Source organism: Psittacula echo (assembly GCF_963264785.1).
Source record: "Psittacula echo genome assembly, chromosome: 7".
In the NCBI taxonomy this organism is placed as follows: Eukaryota; Metazoa; Chordata; class Aves; order Psittaciformes; family Psittacidae; genus Psittacula; species Psittacula echo.
Genome location: NC_137740.1, coordinates 50,294,088 through 50,310,505, shown reverse-complemented (window position 1 = coordinate 50,310,505; position 16,418 = coordinate 50,294,088). Strand labels below are relative to the sequence as shown.

The window sequence follows — 16,418 nt, the reverse complement described above, 5'->3', positions numbered from 1 at the left end:
CCCACCTCTTCAACTGTGGTACGCAGAAGATCTGATCTAATGACTAAGAAACTCTAAAAACTAAAATGACTAAAAACTGTAGGTTTGGGGAAAACATTCTTTTCTCACATTAAATTAGCTGTTAGTCTATAAATATTTTGGAAAACTTCTAACTGTGCTAACTTGACTTGAAATTACAGATAAAAGAATATCTAAGATTCACTACAAAAGGGATCTGAAACCCAACAAATGCTTGTCACCCATCTGGCATGTAGCAAATGAGTGTGATGCATCCTGACTTGGTGTCTCATACTTCTAAAACAATCCTCATCACTGAGGGGATATGAAATGCCCCTGTTTGGAGAGTCCCCCTCTAAAAGTACTGGGTTTGGCTGGGAGGAAATTCATCACCTGAAAAATTCTGTCAGCTAAAATCTAAGAATTGCTCATAGCAAAGCCTAGACACAGAGCATCTCAGTTTATAACCTCATTCAGTCTAAGCTTGAGGGATACAATTGATTTCTTAAAGTGATCTAGAGTTCAACATCATCGTGAGCTGCTAATGGTTATCTTGCACAAGTAGAGGCAGACAGGTATAACACATGAAGGTATCAAGTAGAGCTCTGCTTGACACATCAGCTAATGCTATAATTCTTTTTTCATCTTCATTTTCTGGTTAAAAAAGCCATTTCCTACAGAAGCCTAATAATGCTAATAGCATTAAATATATGGCTCACTAAAACAATAGAAGCGTTTATTCATTTTGGCTTTGTTTTTCACAAACTGGGTCCCCATTAGTCCCTGTGAATGTGAAAATACTGCACCTCTGAAATAGAGCAACCTTACAGAGGCTGCAGGCCAACCACGTGGATGTTCTAAAAGATGATATATTTGGCAAAGTTTAGATCAGCATTAGCAGAACATCTGTGTTGACCAAACTATTTTAGAAGTGCAGCTATTTCCTAAGAAGATTATTTTTTTTCTCAATTATAAAGTTAAATAAAAAGTTCAAAGATTTTTTTATTTAATTTTTATCCAGAAGGACAGCAGATTCCAGACTAAGGGACCAACAGTTATAACACCAAATTGTCTGTCTGTAGATGCATTTAATCCTGCAGCATTTCTCACAATTGCCTTCCTTTCCCCCTCCAAGAGCAGGGTTGGTGGACATGTGCTACATGACCAGCAGCACAGAGTTAGGGCTGTAAACAGCTCCATCCAGCCTATGCAGTGCAACAGGAACACATTCTACAGTAGCTTCAGAACACAGCTGCAGTATGCCACCTCCTGCTGACGACAGCTAAAGACACAAAAAGTCATGGTCTAACCCAGCACAGGGCTAACATCCTACTTGGGCAGACTCACAAAAGTTCCCCCACAGTGGCATTATCTCAGCCCTTCCAGCACAGCCTGCTGCAGCAGCGCTGTCACTGAACTCACTCACTGGTGCCCTTGCTCTCATCTATCAGTGACGAAAGTGACTGGGAAATGCTACTTATGATATGTTTATACATAAACAGCTTGCAAATGGAGTTACTCATTATTAATGCTGACAGCTTAGAAGGGGAAAGCAAATGGCATTTGGCAGAGATAGGTTTTTAATGAGAACATTCATTGTTAAGGAACACGGTTTGCAGATGACAAGTGATTTCTAGAGCACCAGACTGATAACTCTGACATTTCTCTTCTCTCCCATTTACTAAAGATAGGCCTGTCATTCTGGGTATGTTACATCTCAAACACAACATTTACAGATAGAGGGAGCAGGGTTTTATCAGAAGAGCATTTGGCACCCTGCCAAGCTCAGGATTCCTAAGACCCTTTTCTCCTGCTCAGAAGGAATCAGGGAGTGGAATCAATGAGAAGCTTATCAAAATAAACTTAACAGTGCAGAAGAGAAATCTGACAATGAAGTACAACCCACATGAAATAACAGACAGGAAAGGAGACCTCTCTGTCACCATATTTAATGTGCATGAAGCATCACTTCCAAATATCCAACTGACAGCCCTGGCTGAGGTTAATCCACACTCCAGCCCATCACCTTCCTAGAGGTGTCATCCATAGCAGGACTGGGACACCTCATCCAAATTACAGGCTTTGCTGCACAGTGTTGAACATAATCAGTTAAACGTAAATACAGAGGTTAATTTTTAGGCACACTCACTTTCAGAAGTATGTCCACAATTCTCTGTTGATATTCCACAGCTTGCTTGTCATTCTTAAAGTCTTCAAAAGTCTGCAGGAAGCAAAACACTGACACCTTGAGAAGAAAGCTCTCTACTGCCAACCCCAGAAATACAAACAGACACAAAGAAGCAGCCATATCACAAAACTGACAATGCTTTTAAATTCCTTCCGTGCATATCACTGAAGCAGCAGGTTCCAAGACAAGTTAGGTAAAAGTAAAAGGTCCAATAGACAGAGGAAATTTGGAAAGGAAGAAAGATGGATCTTTATGCAGGAGAAAGACGTAGGTACTAAAATACTCTTTTCACATGCATTATTCTTGTTTCACCTGTGCTTTAAAGATGGCTTCTGTTACCAGTCTTGACTGTATAACATCACGTTCATCAATTTTTGCTTAAGCACATAAAGAACTACAATGATCTCCTCTGATATCTTATAGAACACACACTAAAACTGTTCTTGCATCAAGCCAGTAACTTCAGGTTTATCTAAAGAATGAACTTTTAAAAAGGAATCTTAGAGATCATGCAACTATGACATAGATGAAGGAAGAACTGAGGTTGCATTTTTCTCTTGGAGGAGATCAGTGATCTCTTACCAGTGCAAGAACATTAAGGAATTCCCGAGTGTCAAAATGCAGCAAGGTACGGACATAAGGGTAGACCTCTTCATCCACAGATCCCTCAGTTGAATGCAGCCGGATGAGAAATTCAAAGACCTGCAATGAAAATTCAAACAGACACAGATTTCCTCCGTGTTTCAGAAAACTGATAGCACAAGCACAGGGAAAAGCAGCATCATTACCAGCTTTGCACTTAAGCTTTAAATTACTTTAGGAGCCCATCAGTGTTCTTACTTGAATGACGTTTTCTTCTGCTTGTTAGAAGGAAAAAAAGTTCCCCTCCTTAGACTCACTAACCAATTGAAGATCAATCAAAATCTAAGATCAAGCAAAAATTAAGGCTTATAATTGCAGACTGAAGCATATGAAATTAGGTAACTCCCTCCCCTTTTTAGCATCTTTCTTGGGAAGCTGTGCAACTCCTCCTTATCCAGGGCACAGCTCCTCTCCTTGTCATCTGTTCCCCTGGGAAGAGCCAGTCAATCTGCCCCCTCACTCTCATGCTCAAAGCTTTTGGTGCTGCAAAGACTGACTTAGGTGCTGCTCAATTTTGTCTCCTCCACTGACTTCATAGTTCCTGAGATATGAGCATGTCTTTCAAAATGAAGGCAACTCCCTTTACTGAACCACTGACAGAGGCATTCAGACCCTTCCAGTGAATGAACAGGGCAGCAACAGCTCCAGTTGTCTCAAACACACTCATAAGAGACCTGGCTACCAGCAGAAAGACAGCAGACTGGCTAACACTCATGAGTATGTATTAAAATACACACTGGGATCCCATAAAGAACTGTCAGGCAACACGCTCTTCCCGGCCATCCTCAGGAAATGACATGTACTCATATTATGAGTTAATTTTTCTGTCACCACAGTGGCAGTGAAGCTAGAAGGAGTTAGCAGCTTGACTTTCAGACCCACAACCTTCCCTGTTGGCCTCCTTGAACCTTCTATCCACCTTGCCAGCTACAAACAAGTAAGAAAATAAAACAACCCAGACTGTAGCTAGAGTGAATTGAAGTATCCAGACAGAAAGGTGTCACTGAAGCCAAGTTCTCAGGAACAGTATCAGAAAGGAGAGGTTGATGGCTCTTCCCCAGAGATAATGCTGCTGGGTGCGCTATCACTTCTCTTCAGGCTATGAGCCACAGTCTGTTGCTGTGCCAGCTCTACACTGTGCAGTGGGCAACTTCGTAAGGACCATGAGAGAGGGCAATAGCCTAGCGCTTGATCCAGCAAAGGCAAGCAGACTGGTTTGCACACTGTGAGAAAAGGGTCTACAATAACCCAGAGCTACCACATACATACAGCTACAAGCTCTGGATTAGGGGAAAAAAAAAAAACAAACCAGACAACCAACAAACAAAACCAAAACACCCCACCACACTCAAAAACAAAACAAGCAAACAAAAATTCCCCCAAAACCAACCAAACACCAACCCCTCAAAACACCCAAACCCACCACACAACTAAAAAGCATTTCTTTTTTCTTTTATTTTACTGCAAAAAGAAACTGCAAAACAGAAGATGCTTCTTCTCACTGAAATCCTGTAACTAAAGTGAAATGCTAGAGACACCAAAAAAATGTTTGCAGTAAAACTGGCCAGAAACTCAGGAGTTTTATGAGCACAAAGTGATCAGGAGCATCCTCTGTTTTAAGAAATTGTCAGAAATTATTCCAAAGGAGTTAAGCTTTGCCTTAAGTCAAGATTCAGACACAGCTTAAAAAAAAAGGAATAGTCCGCTTAAAGGCTTTGATGGAAATGATGGACCAGGAAAGATTTACTTTGGCAATGAACAAGCCAACTTTCATGGCATGTAACCTGCATGTCTAGTCACACTTTTGGCATAAGTTCAGTGTTATTCTAGCTAGGTACTAATACTTAGGTTAGTTTTATTATCATGCTTATGATGAAATCATTAAGAATATGCTCACACCTGTCCTGAACAAATTATAAGGCATATGCAATAGTACTCGTTGCCTCAAAACAACCTGCCAACAACTTGGGCAATCCAGATGGAAAAGGTTATTTCTCCCAATTGAAAGCTACTGGTGCAGAGTCAGAACAGTATGATGAATCTAGCTAAGCCAAAAATTGCCCACTGAACAGGGCAGCAAAGAACAACATGAAGAGATGCAGCTCCAGAATCAAACCTTCTCCCAAAGGGGGAAAGCAGGATAAGCCTGCACTGTCATGGGATAATAGCACACAGAAGCCTTAAGGCATTGGCTGCTGTTCCTACAGCACCCTGGAAAGATGACTGGAATATTAGGCCACCATTCTTCCTAGTGGGACTAGCCAGAACAACAAAGAACAAGAGACGTGTAGTCAGCCTCTTCTCAACCCACAGCATGTAGAACAGAGAGCTTTAGAGCCTATACACATAAAGACTTTTCTGAAGCAGTTAAGATTCTGTCTTATAACCAGAATGGCTGGACATGCTCAGGGTCAACTCTCCCAAACTAAGGTTTGCCAGGACGGGTGGACAAAGAGGAATTTAGTATCAGCCTATTGCTCTTAACCAGAGATGGAACAGACTGAGAAAGCAGATGATCTTGCAGTCACCACAAGACCAGAAAATATCAAGCCATGGCTTGCTTCATGACTTTTCTCAAAAGAAGGAAGAAACTGGCTACCTTTTAAGTTGTCTCAAAACAAGCTGTCTCTTTAGCTGACAACTACCAGAAAAGGGAATTGTACAAGGATGCAGTTTGGAGCACTTGACTATAACATACTCTTGACCTCATCTGAATATATGCAGTAATCACAAGGCTGGGAGCTTATCTTCAGCAAATACAATGTCTTGATGAGCAGAGACAAGCATGAACAAGTTTTAGCAACGGCCAAACAGAAGAAGGAATATTTAGTTAATGTTCTTTGATGTTACCTACCTTTCTACTCCTGTCCATCCCACATTACATGCATTTGAAAAGAGGGAAGATCCCCCATATTTGACATGTTATAGTCAAGTTTAGAAAGAAGAGACAGCACAAATTTCTGGGAACTTTGTGGTAAAGAATAAGGAAAAAATGAAACCAAAACCAATCAAAATTACTGCCACTAAGAACTCTATGTTCCACACCTCAATTTACAGTTGGAGGAAAAATACAAAATTTAAATGTCCAAATTGCAACAACTGTTTGATTTAATGTCCTAAAAGTTTGTTTGGTATTTACAGTGGTACATACTCATATCACAAGGTTACAGCTACCAGATTGAGAATAATTTTCTATCAGAATCCCATGACATATGTACCTTCTTTTAAAAACCTCATAGAGGAAAGTTCCTTTCCAAAAGGCTGCTCACCTGATTTTTAACCAAAGGTACCAGATCTTCAGGAATATCACCCAAAGGATATGCACGGCCTGCCAAGCAGCAGCTAAAGAAAAGGAGGGAAAAGGCATTTTTAATACGTCCTGACATTGAACAGATAATGAGTTAGTTTTCAGGATGCTTTTAAAACAAGCCAAATTATTTTATGAATCATGAAAGCAAGCACTGCAGACTGCACTGCTTAATAAGCCAATCCACTGCATGAATTTACATCCAAGGTATGCCATTCCACAGTACAAAAGGAATGGAGAAACTCAGTATTTCTCACAAAAATCTTTAATCTTGCATTTTAGGTAGCTGGAGTAATGCATACTCTAACGTTCACCATCTTGAGTAGATTCCAGAAAAAGAAATTCCCTAATTAATCATTACCGTGCAATCTCAGAATGACTCCTGCAAATGATAAGCAACACAGAAAGCAGCAACTAAGCAAAGCTATCCCAAAAGGCATGGTGGAAAAGGGCTAAAATACAGCTTTTCAGGCTGCAAGTCCTTGTTCAAGGAGCACTGTGTCACACATGAGACAACGTATTCTAACCAAATTCTAAGATACAGTCTTGGCATATCAGCAGTAATCGGAGCTATAAAGTCGCCAACTTTACCCTACCTATCCACTCACACCATGCGTAACAAGAAGTTACAGTAACTTCAAGTCAGCTGTACAAAGTAGCCATTGCTATTGCAATCACTCAGGCCTCCAAACACACTATAAGATTCTGCAGCTATAGTGAGTTAAACAGTTGGTGTCACCACTAGGAAACGCCACACACCCTTTCTAAAGGACCTTACCTTATATATACAAGCAGCTTGTTGCCCATTACCACCTGCTCATCTACAAAACAAGAATTATTTGTTACCTTTTCTTCACAAGACAACAGATAGTTGAAATTCTTTTTCCCAGCTGTTAGCAAAACATTTCATCTGATGCACACAGGGAGTTTAACACACCATAAATAGTACTTGAAAACTTTTCTGTTCTCCAAGACACTTACAGGAGACATGTATTTCCTTCTTGCATCCCTCTGTTGGAAGTGACTAGAGATATTCAAAACATCAAATATCAAAACCAGAAACCCTTACAGAGAAAGAATTCTGTACCTGTGAGAGACTTCCCAGCATTCAGTGGAGGAGCAATGACTTTGAACAGCTTCTGCAGCAAGAAAGAAGGCAGTACTCAAGCAGCTGCAAAAGCTCAAAACAAAGAATCTGTGTGGGTTTAAAGCAGAGGTTAATGGTGTATCTTCCCCACAGAAAGTCTGCTGTCTCATCATGTCTTACAATTAAAAGGCTCAGGAGACACCAAGATGTGGCAAAGGATACTTTTCCCAGCTGATGTTACAACACATGAGAAAAGAGCCCCAGAGAGCGCTCAGTTTGGGTACGCAGAATGAGGACTCATCTAAATACTTAGCTCTAGAAAGCAGAAAAAGTTATTTGTACTTGTACAGCTACTGCTAGGTTTCCAGAAGTCCTTTTTAAAATCAAGAACACTTAAAGAGTATCTTTCCTTTGAAAAATCAAATTATGTTGTAACTGATAAAAATTGGGCAGTTTAAGGTTTTCACACTCAAATGGACCCAGCTGTCCTTTTCAGCACTACTGAGAAAATAGCAATGCTTCCCTAATGAATGTTATAACTATAGCCTTCAAGAGCAATTGGTGTACCAGGCACATTTTCAGGATTACCAGGAGCAGCAGCAGCAACAGGGCCTCCAGTTACAGCATTACAGAGTCCTGTGCTTACTGTCAATAGATCACACCCAAAAGCTAAGAACAAAGCCTGCCCTAGTACAAGGACTGTTTCTAGCCTTTTTCTGAATTCTGTACACAGGTAAATTCACCCTTTGTTTCCATTACTCTTTAATACATATTAATATATTATTGTATCAGCAGAGGAAGAACAGGATGAATTAAAAAAAGCATGAGGTGTTTATACAAGCTCTCACACCTATACCCCCATTAATTCTATTGTGTAAAACACTGATGCTTTCTCAGCACATCATGTCACATAAGCCAGGATCACCACAAGCAACAAAGCTGTTAGAAGACATCATCTTGTTTTTCTGCTGCTTTTGTTTCATGTTTGTTTCAGTAACACAACTAAATTTCCTGCTCTAACTTTGCAGAGCATTGCCACCTCAGAAGGGAAACTTGTGTTCTAAAGCATCGTAATTACAAACTGCTTTTCTCCTCTACTGCATCTAGTCAAATACACTGCATATATCCTGTGATTTCTCCCTTGAATTAAAAAGAACAAGAATATCTACACACTGAATGAGAAGATAATGCATTGGGTTTGAAATGCAGTTTCTCAGAAAGAACACGTGCTGAACACACAGAAATCAACTCACTGCACTGAACATCTTTCCTACCTCCATGGGACTAATGAAGTCATTCATCCCACTGTTATAAACATAGATCATGGCATCATAGAGATGGTTTTCCCAGCATAGAAGAACTACCTGCAAGGCAAACAAAGCATAATAGAGATCTACAGCTGCTCTTAGCTCACAGTTCTCTTATTTTCAATTTGATCCAAGGGACACAGGGCTAAGTTCTGTTACAAATTAGTGACCAAAAGGCATGAATGGCTTGGACTACGTAAGTTTTGTCTGCTAAAAGGTGACACCTGGTTTTCCGCATGCTAGGTGTGCTTAAAAGCACAAGAAGTTTGCATCAGCAACTAGTGTATGTCATCATCTTTTAGAGGAACTCAATACAAGAGCTCACCTGCTGTATGTCCAAGCTGGTGATATCCATATGCACAATGCAGGCTTCCAAATTTTCCAGCCTATTCTTGTCTTGGAAGTGAAGCAGCAAGTCTTTCATCACTTGAGGTGTGATTCCCATCAGCTTATCACTTAAGATATATGGCTCCAAGCACTCCAGAAAGATGCCTTTAGCTACAGAATTTTCACTCATCTTATCATATATCTGGTTAAATAATAAATCCCTAGGAGGAAAAAAGTGTTTAGTTATCAAATAACCTTATTAAAATCTCCTTATCTGCTTTCTGAGGGCTCCAAATTAAACTCTAATTTCTCTGTATTTTTTGATAATCAAACTCAGGAGCAGAATGCCCTGTTCAGCTTCTTTACTGATGCAAGTTACAGGTAGCTACACAGAACCAATCAGCTATGGATGCTGCAGCAAAAAACCCTGCTGTCAGAGGGGAAATTACAACAACAAGAAAACAGAAAATGTATCAGGGTGCCTTCTTTCTTAAGGTGATAGTGTGGGGGAAACAGTTTGAAGCAAATTCTTCCTCAACACATCAACGAAAATTTAAGACACTTTTGAGTATTTAGTACCCTGACTTTAGTATCAGTTTTTCAGCATTTCTCTAAACTGTGACGTGATATATGATATGACAATGACATTAGACGATTCCTCTAAACCATGTGATATTATAGGAGACAGTACTCAGGACTACATGGATTTGGGAGACTTGGGAGACAGGCTTGCAAACTCAGACTTACGTGCGCTGGAGCAAGAGACAGTAATCAACTATGACAGGCACCACGTCCTGAGAAAGAAACATAAAAAAGCTGTGGGGATTGGCAAAAATCCTGCCAAATAGCACAACCTACAGAGCACAAAGTGAAGCCTGGCCAATACAGAGCAGAATCAATGAGTTAGTTGAATCAGCTGGTAGCTGGCACAGTTACAGGTTTTCCCATATGCTGGTTCATATGGCAAAAAACTCTGGTGACACTTCTGCAGAGGACAGAAAGCATACAGGTTCTGCTCTGCTGCCTAGCCATAGCTAAGTCCTGATTTCATTAGTGCACACAATAGATGAGAGTGTTCAGATGAACCACAGCAGTATTATTCAAAACTAGACAACTTTTTCAGCAAAGTCTGATTAAAAAAATTCAAGATCTATACAAGAGAGTCCTCTAGAGCATCATACCTGAAAATGTTGCTCCATAACCTGGATTTTCCCTTGGTCAGGACATTTCTTCAAAGTCCGATCAGCATAATGGAGAAGAATTTCAACCATCTGAATTACAATAAACAAGAAAATTCATTCAAATCCCAGACTAGAGGCCCTACTTGGTAGCACATTTAATAGACTGTCTTGGGGGCTGGCAGCACTGTAAACTTTGTTGTCCCATTTTGGGTATGACCTACTGTGGGCAGGGAGAAGAGGCTGCCAGGAGACAATGGTATGATTGGCACAGAAGTGGCCTGGCAGGACACTGAAGGCCTACACTAACTTTAACTGACCAAGAAACTGGGCAGCCACTCTGCCAGCAAATTTTCAGGCAGGTGAACACATTTGGAAGCACAAGACTCATGTGGGTCATGTTTTTACCCAAAGTTTAAGTTACGCTATCTTAAACAGCAAAACTTATTTATCTGCAAATAAAATATACATGTATATTTATATATATGTATATTGTATATATGTATATAAAATATACATGTATATAACATGTATAGTTCTTCAAAACACAAGCTGAATAATTACTCCAATAACTGTGTATTTTTAAACATACCCTTCCCAGAAAAAGGTTCCTCTAACAACTGAGCAGGATCACTTGATGAGTTTATTCCATGTCCATGTATACATGGAGCAAAATTTCCATCTTGAGTCACCAAATAAGCTGCTAACTTGCTAACCAAAAGTCAGGCAACTCTGGAGTTACCTACAAAAAGGGTTCCTCTCCACTGTGAAGGGACCAGAGATCTCAAGGCCTGGATGATAATGTCAAGTTTTGATTTGCTAATGCTGCAGATTTTATCCCCACCTTCACCTAAAAGGTATTCCCAAGTCTCCTCTAAAATCCTGCTCACAATTTTAGCAAGAGGTGCACAGGTACACGTTCTAGAGTTAGACGGATTAACTTTCACAGTATCACAGTATCACAGTATGTTAGAGATTGGAAGGGACCTCAAAAGATCATCTAGTCCAATCCCCCTGCCAGAGCAGGAACACCTAGATAAGGTTACATAGGAATGTGTCCAGGTGGGTTTTGAATGTCTCCAGAGAAGGAGACTCCACAACCTCCCTGGGCAGCCTGTTCCAGTGTTCTGTCACCCTCACTGAGAAGTTTCTTCTCAAGTTTAAGTGGAACCTCTTGTGTTCCAGTTTATACCCATTACCCCTTGTCCTATCATTGTTTGCCATTGAGAAGAGCCTGGCTCCATCCTCATGACACTCCCCCTTTATATATTTATATACACTAATAAGGTCCGCCCGCAGTCTCCTCTTCTCCAAACTTTCAGAGGACAGAAACCATTTCTTCCGGAAACACAGTATCACATCAGTATACACAAAAATCCAGTTAGGAAGAGATCAGTGACTCACTCTGTCTGCAATCACTGCTTTCCGCTTGCTTGTGTCCCCAGACAAGCCTAGAAAGAATGAGGGGGAAAGGAAAACCATGAAGCTATTCTCATCTGACCTACCAGTGGAAAGATAAAAATCCCACAGTTAAGACGCTAACACCACTACCCTTGAGATGCAGAGGTCAGGATATCTAAATACACAATTTTGTGTTCTACTTGTAAACCAATCTTCTGAAAAGCTTATTCTCCCAGTGTAAAGACTGTTCCAGCACAGGAATGGCAAGAACAGATCTGAGTGTTGTTTAATGCTGAGAAAACAATTACTGAGGGCTATAAAAGGCTGTGTACATGAGGCTAATTGCTGGAGGATGCCTTGATGCAAAGAAGCTGAATTAAGTGCACTATAAGGGGAAAAAAAAATTCTTACATGCCAACTCAAAAAGACATACTGAATACTGAAAAACTATCTGCTTAATTGTATTATAACCACCATTGAAACAAAACACATTTTGATATACCAGCAATTTCACAGCAGGAGGATCTTATCACAAGAACTTGAGTCTCATCTGTCAAAACCATCAGAAGTTATTTGCTGAAAAGTCGATGTGTCCAGTCCAAATCAGACCATTCAAGTGACAATTTCTGGCATAATTAACATGTTCATCATACCAAGCTAAGTGCTCAAAAAGCATCCTCCTTCATTGGTGCCAAAGCGATTCTTTCAGTCAGTATAGTCAGAAGTAACCTCAATGAAAGTCCCTGCTTGGCAGAATTGACACAACATCACACTGAAAATTACCTAAAGGTCATGCATGACCTTCAGTAATATTTTAGCAGGCTAAATATTCAACACTCGATACACGTCCTTAACGGCAAAGTGACAACAGACAGGAATCACAGCACAGACCAAGTCTAATTTTCATCTGAAAACGGTAGGCTGCTAAAGAGACTACAACTCTAAAAAAGCTGAATCAATCCACATAAAGCTGTTGTTTCTGCCAAACCCAAAGCAGCACATCCTACTTTCTCTTCTTCAACTCAATTATCTTTTTCTCCACCCCAGAAAAGTGATTTCTGTACATGCATAGGTTAAAACGCTTCCATAGCTGTTTCAATAAAAAAATATTACAAAGACCCAAACCCAAACTTACCTACCACAGCCTTTGCTTTCCCTTCATGAAAAGACCAAGCTAGAGCCAGGGCATCAATGAGACGCTCTTGTTTCAGAAGGTGGTCAACTCTCTAAAATGACAAGTAATACTGGACCTTCGTATTACAGAAAAGGAGACCCCTGCCCAATTTATGATCAGCATTTCCCAGTGACACTGTGCATGGCATTTGTAAGACCCTACCCAGAGCAGTATGTGCCACAGTTCAAGAAACTGAGCAGAGAGAAGGCACAGAGAAAAGTGACTAGGAAAGAAAAAAGGAATGGAAAGATGCTCTTACAAAAGAATGATAAAGAAGCTTTGCTTAGCTTTGCAAAATAAAGTCTGAGAGAGAACATGCATACATCAAATAAACATACGGTGAACTGAAAAGAACAACACGGGAACAAATAGGCATAAATGAATCACTAACAACTTTAATGTGGAAATTGATGAGGTTTCAGCTGTCAGAGAAATTATGTTAAAAAAAAAAAAAATAAAATCTATCAACAGAAACAAGGAGCTAGAATCCAATGAACTTCCTAGGTAGCCTGTGTTAGATTTTATGATGGAGCTCTTACAGTAGCTGGAGACAAAATTCAGTGAATCAGATTTCCTTCTGCTCCTGTATATGTATCTGGCAGACAGAAGGCTTACATTTACTCAGTCCTCCAAAGCCATACATTGCACTAACTTTATCTTGTTAACAGAAGCTGACACATGGCAAGGCATTACGTCTTGCTTGGGAGAACAAGGTCTCCACTCACAGCCTGCAAGTTTACGCAAGCAGAGTCCCACAGCATCCCACCTTGGAAAGCAGTGTACCTATGGTGCTGGCAGCACGTAGCAATCAGGAATCCTGAATACAGTGCTCAGAACATACTTCACAAATGCTCCCTCCCTCCTCTCAAGCAATTCATACCTAAGCTGTACAGTTTTCTTCTCAACGTACCTCTCTCCAGCTTCTCAATGTCATGACATGAACAGACTAGAAAAGAAAGGGAAAAAAATTATTTAGATGAAACTAAGTAATGCAATTCTCAAGCTCAGCATGGCAGGAATAAATTGGATGTTCATATTTAACAGAAAATAATGCCTCACATGGCCTTACAACCCATGTGTTCCAAGATACTGTCCCTCACTTCTTCCACATGCCATCCCATAAGCCACCTCTCTCTTTTCCACAGACAGCCTGCACTGCATGACAGGGAAAGTGAACAGGATATTCCTTTTATCATTTCATGCAACAGAGTCTAGTTTTCCCTGCTGTCTTATTTTCTTCTGTTTACTTACTAGTGCATTTAGGACAGAAAAACTGAAGCTTAGGACAGAGGAAATGTCAGTAATGTAATGCTAAGTCTACTCTGAAGTAGCATGAACCAGGATGCTGTGAAACTATGACCATGTCTCATTTAACCCATACCTTGGCTAAAACCGAATTATTGCACATTTCTTTAATCCCACAACATGTAGTTGGACAAGGGGGAATGGCTTTAAATTGACAGAGGGGAGATTGAGATTAGATGTTAGAAGAAATTCTTCCCTGTGAGGGTGGTGAGACAGTGGAACAGGTTGCCCAGAGAAGCTGTGGCTGCCCTATCCCTGGCAGTGTTCAAGGCCAGGTTGGACAGAGCCTTGAGCAATCTGGTCTAGTGGAAGGTGACCCTGCTCGTGGCAGGGGGTTAGAACTAGATGAGCTTTAAGATCTCTTCCAACCCAAACCAGTCTATGATTATGATGATGCTATAAGCTCACAAAGAACTCATCCTTTATCCACATCTCCATAGAATAAAAAAATTGTCCTTCTCCAGAAGATGAGCTACTATCAACAGTGAATGACCTGTATTTTTATTTAAAAATCCCCATATCTTTACCTTAGTTCCAAGGTAAAAGATCTGACCACCACAGCTGCTGATGGACTGGTAACAAGCTTTCTCTCCAACCAGTGCCTACAGGGAGGAAAGTTATATGCAGGTAAAACTCCTTTTTTGTTTTTGTAAAGTTTCCCAAGAAACATATACATACACTTGAACTTTAGAGACACTTTGTAATTCAAAAATCAAAATGAGGACTGGGAGAGAACAACACAGATTGCTGGGCAGCAGTAAGTAATAAAGTTCTGCTGTCACTCCTTCCTGCTTGTGAATGCAGCTTAAAGTGCTACTCAGCTCTCACTGCCCAGAAAACATGACAGAATCATAAGGACCCTCAAGCATTGCTCTGTGTCTATCTTCAGAAGCAAAAAAAGTTATGGGGGCTCTTCCTTTGCCATCTGCTTCTTCACAGATCTTCCTCAAGAGCAAATGTGTAGGAGACACAGATGGAAAGAATACTGAAGTTGCTGCAACAAGTTTGAATGCCAGTAACTAGTGTTCAAAAGGCACATTTACAATGTGAGAAATGGAGGATCACATCACAATTAGAGATTTTACCCATGGGCAGTGCTTGCTTCCCACTCAGCTGTACAGTTACACAGCATAGTTATTTGTCCTGTGCTTTTTCTCAGTATGGTCAGGTAGCGAAGCTTCCTGGATCTCTTCCCACTGCTGAAAAGTGTGTCCATTCCAGGTACTTTCATTAAGTAGACTTATTCTGTAGACTCACAATAGCATTTTAACAGACAGCACTTATTTGGGCCTGTTAGTTTGTCAAGCCACACATCTCTGGCTTTGAGGGTAATCACCAGAAGCCATCACAGGACATGGCAGAGCTTCTGGAATTGAGTGCAAGATTACTCCACGTAATGACCTATACCACCTTAGTACCAATCTCTAACTGTGTTCTGTAAGGTTGTGCCTGACAATTAAAGATCACATGGCAGACAGTACATAAGCTCATTCAGACTAGACTCCACCTTCTGATTCTTTCTTCCTCAATATGCATCTGCAGCAAAAATAATGACAGTGCTATCATGGGAAGCAGATAAAGCAGTGAAAGCCAGATAAGCAACATCGTTGTAGATCTAAAAGGCTGCAAAGACTTCTCCATAGATCAGGCCATTCAGATTGGAAGAAGCACTCTTTCCTTTGCTGTTAAAGAAAACCATGACAACGAGATCTTTCTTTCTTAAGAAAGTCTGCCATTCTGCACTGAAAGCACTTCTTGGGCTCCTGGAGCCAAGTCATGACCATATGCTGGGCCTGAAATTGCTACAGACCCACATGAGCCTTCTGCTAGTACTTTGGGCCAGGTAGTCTCACAGAGCTATAGCAGAATTGAACAGGAACCATGTTCTCTAGCTGTGGAATTTCAGAACCCCTAGGCTATCTCTGGGGAAGGAAGCACTGGGAGGTTGAATACAAGGACAGAAGGCCCTTTCCTACACACAGTCTTAGCAAACTGTTTCCAAAGCAGAAGAAGCCTTCATTCTATTGAAAGCAGTAATTTTTCCCACAACCATGACTTAAATAAAACCTCCACAATTCCACAGCAATACAAACACTACATCAAAGCAAGTTTGCTAAAGGCACATGTGAGTTACTAGAGATATCAGGAGGCACTGAAATTAACACCTACTTCAGAAATAAAACATGTCCAGACACCACAAGGGCCAGGGTGTAAAAAATAAATAACAAACATGAAAATCAAAATAAAAGAAAGACAAATAAACAAAAGAGGAAAAAATAGAAAACACAATGTTTGAAGTGTTGCAGCTTCAATGGCAGGGAATATGTACTGCACAGACACTGCTATGAGAGTTTTTGTGGCATACAAAGTAGAAAAGCTTATAGGTATCTCTGGAAGAATAAAGTACATCAGCTTTTTTTCCTGTACAAAGTATTCCAAAGCTTGGTAACTTAAAAGCACCTCCCAAAAAACATCAGTGCACAAAAAGAAACACGAGCTGTCTCT

The 16,418-nt window shown here is 40.4% G+C and overlaps 1 protein-coding gene across 8 annotated transcripts in view; it reads right to left on the bottom strand.

The window, feature by feature from the left end:
- VPS8 (VPS8 subunit of CORVET complex) overlaps positions 1-16,418 on the bottom strand; it is a 76,192-nt gene that overhangs the window by 38,506 nt on the left and 21,268 nt on the right. For 6 of the 8 annotated variants that reach the window (XR_013957467.1, XM_080624237.1, XM_080624236.1 and 3 more), the window contains 13 exons: positions 14,441-14,515; positions 13,519-13,554; positions 12,570-12,660; positions 11,438-11,484; positions 10,037-10,126; positions 9,603-9,649; positions 8,854-9,076; positions 8,496-8,585; positions 7,222-7,273; positions 6,913-6,955; positions 6,097-6,169; positions 2,768-2,887; positions 2,147-2,218 (listed from right to left, as the gene is read on the bottom strand). Coding sequence is in view for 7 of the 8 variants with exons in the window: in XM_080624237.1 (XP_080480363.1) it covers positions 2,147-2,218; positions 2,768-2,887; positions 6,097-6,169; positions 6,913-6,955; positions 7,222-7,273; positions 8,496-8,585; positions 8,854-9,076; positions 9,603-9,649; positions 10,037-10,126; positions 11,438-11,484; positions 12,570-12,660; positions 13,519-13,554; positions 14,441-14,515 (1,059 nt within the window). In the remaining variant the exon portion in view is untranslated. Of the gene's footprint in view, positions 1-2,146; positions 2,219-2,767; positions 2,888-6,096; positions 6,170-6,912; positions 6,956-7,221; positions 7,274-8,495; positions 8,586-8,853; positions 9,077-9,602; positions 9,650-10,036; positions 10,127-11,311; positions 11,417-11,437; positions 11,485-12,569; positions 12,661-13,518; positions 13,555-14,440; positions 14,516-16,418 lie in introns of those variants that run through there. The other 2 variants (XM_080624239.1, XM_080624242.1) reach the window with 2 other exon arrangements.